The sequence below is a fragment of the Tarenaya hassleriana genome, unplaced genomic scaffold (assembly GCF_000463585.1).
Source record: "Tarenaya hassleriana unplaced genomic scaffold, ASM46358v1 Cleome17, whole genome shotgun sequence".
In the NCBI taxonomy this organism is placed as follows: domain Eukaryota; kingdom Viridiplantae; phylum Streptophyta; class Magnoliopsida; order Brassicales; family Cleomaceae; genus Tarenaya; species Tarenaya hassleriana.
In genome coordinates, this window is record NW_010965122.1 from 1,535,728 (window position 1) to 1,545,886 (window position 10,159).

Below are 10,159 nucleotides of genomic sequence, written 5' to 3' on the forward strand. Positions count from 1 at the left end.
TCTATGTTTTTTTTTATAATATATATATATATATATATATATATATAATATTCAAAATTTGATCATACTTTTAACCAACTACACTTCCTAAAGAATTAGAGAGGTACGGGTGAATTCTACTTTTCATGTTTGGATTTAAACCCTCTCAAATATTATTTACATATTCTAAATCACCCAAGCTTAGATTTTATATATATATATATATATATATATATATTGTTTGATGAAGACGGATGAGTCATCTTGTCTATGTTAGGTAGACTTTGTTACTAACCGTTGAGGACTTTGAATTATTTGATTTTGGTCGGTCGAAAAAGTTGAGAATTTTGTTGAAAATAGAAATTAATATTGGGGATGATGATGGCTAGTCACTAGTCACTGCTTGTGGGCAATTGTGTTATAATGTCATTGTCCATGTATCATAAAGTAAGATTATCCCATATATTATTCAATATATTATATTTCTATTTACTTTTGTTTCTATCTTTTATGTTAGTGATAAATTAAGAAAATATAATCTGTACCCGGTAAGATGATGTATTCGATTTAATTCGAAAATCATGTTTTCAACCTAATAAAACACGATTTTAGATAAACGGATAAATAAAAATAAAAAATATATATTTTTGAGATATAATGAAATGTTTGCGATAATCATTCAATAGAAATTATTGATTTATGTTGAAGATAACAAAGAATCCATGCTAAAGTTTTATGCAGAGAAAATTATATGTAAGATAACACTAAAAAATTTCTCACAAAATCATTTAGATCTTGTTAGAATTCATTGTAATATGTCTTTTTTCGCGTTAGAGAGTCTAAATGTGTTTATATACACCAAAATTATCGAATGGAGTCAAGAAAATGAAAGTTTTCTCCGACAAGTCGTGTTTGTTCGCTCAAACGATCATACAAAAGTTCTGACGATCGACTTATTGTCGGAGACGATCGATCGATCATCACCTCCTCTGAGCTTTTGATCCGAGAAGACGATCGATTGATCAGGTAACACGATCGGTCGATCACGCTCTGTAAATTTTTGGTTCGAGAGTGTGATCGCTCGTTCATCAGCCGACATAAACGATCAATCACACTCTCTGAGTTTTTCTAAATTTTTGGTCCGAACACGATCGACCGATGATGTGTAATACACGTTTTAAACCGAACGTATCATTCTCTCGACTAAACTTAATACTTTAATCAATTTGGCATGTTTTTTATAAGTAATTCACTCTTCTATTAAATTCATAATATACATTAACATGAATTTGATAAGAGATTAAAAACTAATCAGCTGTTATATATATATATAATATTTTGTATCGGATACTTGCAAAAATATTCTGATAAGAATAGTTTTGTGATTTTTAAAAATAATAAAATGTATTTTATAATTATATATGGGTATTCGTACCGGATTATAAAATTACAAAATCCAAATTCCAGCCCACCATATGGATAGTCTTTTGATTTAGTTACTCGGATACGTGATTTTCAAATATCCAAATGAATTGAAAAGCCCAGGCTTTTTCGCCATAGAAGCAGCTGATTCCAATGAGGGAGTTTAAAGTTCGGCCTGATAAGTTTGGGCCCAATGGGCCTTGACAGAATTAAACTTTAATTGGCCTTTTAAATTTTATTTCACTATGTTTTTATTTACATAAATTGAATTTAATCTGAATTTTCATACTAAAACATAATTTAACATGAAACAAACCAAAATTAACAAGATTGAAAAGACAAATTTATTCTATTTCAATTAAAATTTTATTAGTTCGATTTCAGTTGGACCCAATTGTTATCAATTTGAAATAATCCTAAAACCCAAACTAAATTCTAAATAAATTAAACCAAATCCATTTTGCCCGCCTCTTGAAAAAATTCTCATCTTCTGACACCTTTTTTCCACCAGTTTATCTAAAAAAAATATTGAGTTTCGGATTAAATGTATAAATAAAAAAAATATCCAACTTTTGAATCAGATTCAAATAAAGATTCGAATTGACCTGAAAATTTGATTTAATTTAAATATATAAATATAAAAATATCTCGATAATATCCATATTAGTTTAGATTCAATTAATTTTTAAATTATAATTTTAATAAATAGTTGTATACTAATCTTCGTGATCTCGCCATCATTAGAGTTAACAAAATTATCCAAAAATCAGATACGATGGATTAGGATATCTTATACTGACCACGATTAATTCATCTTTCTAATCACATCTTCATTTTTATTAAAACTGAAGAAGTTTGGACCCTCAAAAAGTAAAACGGAAAAACTAACCAGTTCTATTCACTTGAGAAAACTGTCAAGTACAACTCACTTTTTGTTAGAGCTACTCAACACCAAGATGAAACTCCCCCTGAGTTTCAACTCTCTCTCACAATGAATTCTACCGATCAAAAACCTTACCAACCCAAACGCTCACCAAAGGAATAGAGATTTTTCCATTAGGTCTCCCCCTCAGATCCACGCCCAAACACTCACCAGAGAAAAGAGATTTGCCCAATCGGTATCTCTCTCAAACCCACACTCACTCAAAAGTGAGTGCTCACTCACTAACAAAAAGACTCTCTTTTAATCAAATATGTTTTGCTCTCCGTGAGAACTGATATGCACTTGCTCTCTCCTTTATATAGGCTCCTCCAGTTCGCCTTAGATCTCCACGAATTGATTTGATAGACTCCTCCTTGATTTTCTTTGATTTCATCTTTATCTTCAAGATCTCATCTTTATCTCTTGTTTGACTCTATCTCTTCAGCCTTTGACCTTATCTCCAAGATCTTATCTTTATCTCAAATCTCCTCAAATCTTCTTGGCTTTGATTCTATCTTCATCTCTTCAAGTCAAATCCAAACTTCTGGCTTAACTTCGTGGTTCTATATCTTCAGATTGCTTTTCTTAAAATCTCTCCAAGTGGTTGACATTGAGTTCATCTCAATCTCTTAGTCTTTGACTTTATCTCAAACTCGTCAGTTGTACCTCAGAATTGCGTGAGTTCTATCTCGCCGGATTCTTCTCCTGAAATCTCTCCTGAAATCTCTCAAGTCTGTTGAACCTGCAATAACCACTTAACAACCAAAAAACACATGTGCAAATAATTGCACTAACAAAAACTTTATACATAAATATTATTGTTTTTTATTAAGTAAATCCGAGTTGGGATATCCGCGAGTATCCGAATATTAGTATATCATATATCCATAATTTTGGAATCCGAATACAAATATTAAAATTAGATATATGAAACTTCAAAATATAAATATAAATACTTCAATTTTTTTGGATATGCTATCCATATCCACTCATAACTATAAAAATAGTGTTTCATATAATACGGTGTTAAAAAAATACAGAAAAATCCACTTGAAATTAAAATTTTAAATTAAAAAGAATACTAGTTAAACATATATGCTCCTATGTTTTTTTACTAGCCTCTCCAGGTCATTAGAATCTTAGTGAGATCGAATTGAAAGTGAACGCTGCTCCATATGGACCATATCCTATCATGGTTTTTAATTATTTTTATCCTTTATAATATATATATATATATATATATATATATATATATACCAAATATTCTCTTCACTCAATATTTTATTTTATTTGTAAATATATCCACATAATATATTATAATTATTGATTGTAATTTAAATATATAAAATTTAATCCAATTTGAAATAAAATCTAATTCAAAACTTTTATATTATTTTAAACAAAATTAATCTAATTCAAATAAAAATCGAAAAAAATAAGATAATTTTAAAACTAAAATCTAAATTGATCCAATAATATAAAAATGAGATAAAATGTAGTTATTTAAAATAAAAATATCCGAACGAAACCAAAACTCCTACGTAAACCTTAAATTATCCTTATAATCACATGAGTTCTTGCGATTACTCGAATCATATGGCACGTAAGAATTTTCTTCATTATATTATTATTGATTTTTTCCTTTTAATGGGAAATCTTTTGCCGTATCCTAACTTTATTTTTTAGTATTTCTGCAATTTACAGTTGTAGACTATTAAATGTAGATTTGACAACCTGGACTAATAAATCATATTTTTCGTATATCCTAATGTCTTATTCTTTTTTTTTTTAATTTAATAACGCCTAATGTCTTATTCTTTGTAATTGAAAGATATATAAATAATTAACAAATCTATTTTTTTTTTCAAAAATGTATATGTATTTTTTTTTAATCCAAGTAGATACAAATAGCAATAAGATGATAATATTATGCCTTCAATCGCATACGAAGTTACAAATTAAATAGTAAATTTCGGACAAATAAACCACATCTTCTTTTAACTTGTATAACTTACTAATTACATGAATTTAATGGAGGTCAAGTAATAATTTGGGATTCGTTTGATTATCTCTATTTATTTGATTATAGATATACATATAATTTATATTTATAAAAATACTTTTACAGTATGTATATGTAAGACATGCACCACAAATGATATGATAATAAATTTTATTAGGTCCCACAAGTCTTATATATTATGACAATATATAAAATATCTAATTATATTAAGATTTTGGAATAATCTTCTTCGGAGGTGTTTTAGATTTGTTTAAATAAATATGTAATTTGTTTTTATTATTTAATTTTTCGATTGAATAGGATACGAGATAAAGAAGAAGTGTAATCATAATTTTTTTTTAGATTTAGTGTCTTAATAGGATTAATAGTTAGAAAAAATAATATAAATAAAACACAAAACCCACCCTCTACTACTTGTGGCGTGGAGATCTTGGAAAATCCTCCACCCTCTCTCATCTTCTATTATTGGGTTTATATTCTTTCTCACTTTTCTAAATAAATTGAAGGGTTACTGTTTCTCCACGTGGTATAGAGCCGTGTTCCACGTGCCGTAAGTCCACCGGGAACTCAACCACAACTTCTTGGTCACGTTAATAAACTCTACGACTCCACATAATAGCGTAGTACACTACGTGCAACATATAAACCACTCATATGGTGATAGATTCGTTAAAGAGTAGAATGAAGCAATTGAAGACGTAATGAGGAATAATGTTTAAGGGGAAGAATGTTGGAAGAATCTTGTTTGGAGGGATTTGGATTTGTTTTGTTTGTTTGAATAAATTTGTAACTTGTTTTTATGTCATTTAATTATGCATTTGAATAGGTTTATGGGATAAACAAGAAATGGTCATATTTTTGTAGATTTAGTATTTTATTTGTAAGGTTAGTAGTTAGGAAAAATAATATAAATAAAATGCAAAATTGTCTATATTTTGTGGGAGATTTTCCACTCTCTCGTCTTCTATTATTGGGTTCATATTGTTTTTTGTACTTTTCTGATAAAATAAAGGGTTTTTTTTTTAATTAGGTCCCTTTATTTTCAGTCCACCTTTTCGTTCGAGATTAAAATATTTGAAATAGAAAAAACACGTATTAATTTTCATTAAACAGAAAATGGGAATGAACTAAACGGTCACAAGGGCCACAAAAATTAATAGATTAAATTAATGAGATGAACTATAATCCTTCAATACAATTAGAAAGAGATTTATGATTGCACAGTTCATTCTTTTTAGAGGAAATTTAGCGCAAGATATATAAGTATTGATATTTTGGGATTTCGTTCTATTATTTTTATAACTTTTAGATGTTTAGAATGGTTACATTTAATTACATTTATTTATTTTAATTTAATTATATATGGATTCAGAATTTATTTGTTGAAAAATACAGATTCAATTTTATTTAATTTTTTAATGTTTTTTATAGTTTATTTAAATAAAAAAATTAATTTTAGAAATATTTGCGGGTTTGTGATAATTTAATTAAGTTTTTTTCGAAAAAAAAGCATTTAAAAAATTAGAAACTTAGGGTTAGTAGGAGCAGCCTTTTATGACCAAATGGTTTTTTAACAACAAGACAAAAAAGCTTGGATCATGACATTTTATCAACCATTAATTGCAAAACTTTTGCCAATAAAAAAATGTATAAGAGAAATTAATTTGATGTAACACTCCGATACGTCTATATATGTTTATTGTATGGCTGTTTGGTTAGGACAAGAGAGAAAAGAAACAGTCAGTCGGCATAATTGCCGGCGGCTGAAAGCACGTGTGTATGCTGTGGGGTCCACTTCCTTTCGATTTTCCAGCTTTTGGTGGGTGTTCCTAGATTTTCTCAGAACAGTTTAATCTGATGATTCAGATTCTGCCACGTCATCTAATTTTTCATGTAATAGAAAATACGATCTAAAGAAGCCAATAAACGGGAAAAAAGTTTATAATGATCAAACTTGGGGATGTCTGAACAAAAAAGTAATTCTTAAATATTAAATTTTGGAATGTGATTTTATATTTATTGGTTTTAGATATTCGAATTTAATAAAAATAATATTAAAATTAGTTTTATAGTTATAATATTTTCATAAAATATTTTGTTATTTTAAAAACGATGCTAAAATATACTAATTACTTCAAAATATTTACAATTTTATAAATTTTAATAAATATTATTGATATTTATGAAATCTGTTGAAACATACATATATAAATTCATTACTATTATAAAGACGGTATCTGCGTTTGTATTTGACTCGTGTCATTTGGATATCGGATTCATGAATAATTTTTTAATCAGATAAAATATACTTTAAATCAGATAATTTTACTGACCATGATAGGAAAAATAATATTAAAAAAGATACGAATTTTGCGTCGATTTGGATGATCAGATCGTTATAACCGTGTTTCATAAAATGATTTTTTAGATATGTTTAATGTTTATGGAATTTAAAATTTCAATATTAAATAAAATGTTATTGATCTCGATTGGATTGGGTCAAAAAGATGTTATATCATTTGCCTTTCAATACGATATTTCGTTACATATTTGTTATTCAATAATAATAATAATTTTCGGTGATATAAACCGACGTAACGTAGTGGTACGGGCGAGGTGATCCAGTCACGTCATAATAAAGTAAACAAATAACGTGATAAACACATAAATAGCTACCAGATGGAGATACATACGTATCTATCTATCTATATGACTATATACATTATATTAGCAATATATAAATACATTATATTAACCATAAAAAAAAAATCAGTCGAATCGATCGAAATAAAATGATAAATCAAAAACGGACAGAGGCAATGATTATGTTGTCAGTTGCCATAGCGCAAGGCAAAATCATTCCTTTCCACTTCCCGAATATTTATTTGTCTAAAATTTAACTGATGAAAATCAAAACTAGAAATGAGCCATGCTGGAAAATCCAACAATATTTTATAAAAATCTGGATTTTCGAAAATAGTTTTTTAATTATTATTTAAGAGAGTTTTTTTTTGGTTGAAAATAGTTTTTCGAGAGAGTTACCTTCACGTATATATGTTTTTCCAAACGAGTGAGATATATAGATATATAATATATACACATACTTGATGGAGAAATAAATAAATGCATTATAAATTATATAATTCGTACCACATATAGAATAACCTTATCCATGGCCACGAATTAGAATCAAATCACTATACATTACCAATATAAAATGATGTTTGAAGAAAGTTACAAAAAGAATATAATGCATGTCTTATAGTTGTCGCACCAATATGAATAATATACATTAGCACTCTGAATTAAAAAAAAAATTATCCAATGAAAATCAATGAGCAAAACGAGTAGAGAATCGACTTTATCTCTCAAACGATATTTTGCTTTTATCTATGTCAATCTCGTAACCCTAATTTAAAAAATAAAAATCAGAAAAGGTTCAGGCATGGGAATCGCATGTTAAGAGTTCATCCTCCTATATAAATCCTAAGACCAAACCGTGCCTCGTTCATTCATAGTCATCATCAATTTGGGAACTTTAGAGAGAGAGAGAGAGAGAGAGAGAGAGAGAGAGATGGAAGATGAGACAAAGTCGAGATTCAAGAGGATCTGTGTCTTCTGTGGGAGCAGTTCGGGCAAAAAACCCTCCTATCAAGAAGCTGCCATTCAATTGGGCAATGAATTGGTACGTTCTTTCCCCTTCTTCTAATTTCTCCAACTACCACCACATCTCTCCCTCTCTCTATATTATACGTATATATGTAGTATATGTATATGTGTGTATCTTCATTTGTAGAAAATCTTGTTTTTTTTTCCAATTCTAATTAAATTTTGTACGAATGCAATTAGCATTCTTTTTGTTTTTTATTAGTGCTCACATGAATGAGCTTCGTCAATGGACTTCACTTGTGTCTACAAAAGAGAGAAATTAAGAAACGCTATAAATTTTTTTTTTTTCGATTTGTGTAAATATCTTCTGCTCGAATGCATAAAAGGGCATGCGTGGTATGATGGTGTGCTGCAACGAACAAATGATAAGATCAATGAAACGTGGGGTTGATAATCTGCGTGGATTTTAAAATCTTACAATTTGGGGACTCCATGTTTTTTGTAGAGTATGCTTAGCTGTAACATGTCTGTCACTCCACCAGCTCTCTTGCATGATCCCTCATTTGTTTTTGTTTTATGTCATTTCACACAATTACACATACACACACACACACATATATATAAATATTGTATAGATACGTATTCATACACAACTGTATCTATGCATGCATGCATGGAAGTGATGATAAGTTTTGCCCCGAGCTAAAAACCAGACTTCCTCCCTCAGAAATCTTGTCTTGTTCTTTGCTAAAGCGCGTCCTTTCAATAATATTTTTGATTTAATCTGTTCATGAGGTAAATAGTATCGTGCCTCTCTGTCTTTCTCTCTCTCTCTCTAGATTTTGATAGGATCAATGCGACTTTTGATGATGAGATGTCTCTTTAATGTGAGATTTGATGTGGATGTGGTTTGTCGAGGGTCAATCTAGACTCAAGGCGTCGATCATGGACGTGGGCTTGTGACACGTGTCCCATATACACTTTTCATCATATGTACTTGTGCGGGTGTGTGTAAATATATAAAATTAATGATGGTGGGAGCGTGTGATTGAAGGTGGAAAGAAGAATTGATTTGGTATACGGAGGTGGGAGCGTGGGGCTCATGGGACTCGTCTCTCAGGCCGTTCATCATGGTGGTCGCCATGTCCTAGGGTTTGCTTTCTCTCTCTATATATAGTCTATATATATTAGTGTGTGTGTATATATATATGTAGCTTTTAATTGTCGTCATTCATAATGTTGCAGGGTCATTCCCAAAACCTTGATGCCAAGAGAGGTATGTGATGTAAAAATGAAGGGAAAAAAACCCCATCAATTTCTCGCTTAGTCATCATGCTAAACTATGGGAAAATAAATTAGCTTGAAATCGACCAACCATATCCTTTTGGACCGTTTTTATATGTATTAATATTAATATTAATATTATGGAGCAACAATGTGTACCCAAGTAAGTAGCTAGTGGTAGGACCATAGAAAAGGAGGACTGAAATCCGTTTTCTAATATTTTTGTGGCGTGTAACCATTTCGTTCACTATATCTAATCGTGACCAACCAATATTATATATATATATATATATATGTATATTATATAGTGATACGTGTATATAATAATGTTGTAGATAACCGGGGAGACCGTCGGAGAAGTCAAAGCCGTTGCGGATATGCATCAAAGGAAAGCCGAAATGGCCCGTCAAGCTGATGCCTTTATTGCCCTTCCTGGTTTGCTTACAAAAATGACTAAAATATATAAATTCGATTCGAAATAATTTTATATTCCGTCTTTTCCAAAAACCTTATATATATTATCCTTATGTTATTTTACAAGAATTGCGTCACGAATGAAATGTTTGTTAAAATTCAGGTGGATATGGAACCCTTGAAGAGCTGCTCGAAGTCATTACGTGGGCTCAACTTGGTATCCATCGCAAACCTGTAAGACGAAACACCCTCTCTACGGTTTTTTTGGCCCGACTGTAATCTCGTCGTCTGAAGAAAAACGAATTTGTGTATATTATAGATATACATGTAATCTATATATATAATTATATAAAAAAAATAGATTTCCATTTTGCATTTCGTTTATGAATATAATGAGTCTCCATCATTTTTATCGTTCAAACTGTTTTTGAAACGTCGGACCACGACATGTTTTATGTCATGTAATTAAGAACCATTTATATAACTTGGGGGGGGGGGGGTTTTTT

General features: G+C 29.7%; 1 protein-coding gene across 1 annotated transcript in view; it reads left to right on the plus strand.

The window, feature by feature from the left end:
* Nucleotides 1–7,882: 7,882 nt before the first annotated feature.
* LOC104809960 (cytokinin riboside 5'-monophosphate phosphoribohydrolase LOG7-like) overlaps nucleotides 7,883–10,159 on the plus strand; it is a 3,496-nt gene continuing 1,219 nt past the window's right edge. Inside the window, exons 1-5 of the mRNA XM_010536093.1 lie at nucleotides 7,883–8,031; nucleotides 9,010–9,107; nucleotides 9,201–9,231; nucleotides 9,575–9,674; nucleotides 9,817–9,887. Coding sequence (XP_010534395.1) covers nucleotides 7,921–8,031; nucleotides 9,010–9,107; nucleotides 9,201–9,231; nucleotides 9,575–9,674; nucleotides 9,817–9,887 — 411 coding nt within the window. The 5' untranslated portion in view covers nucleotides 7,883–7,920. The remainder of the gene's footprint in view (nucleotides 8,032–9,009; nucleotides 9,108–9,200; nucleotides 9,232–9,574; nucleotides 9,675–9,816; nucleotides 9,888–10,159) is intronic.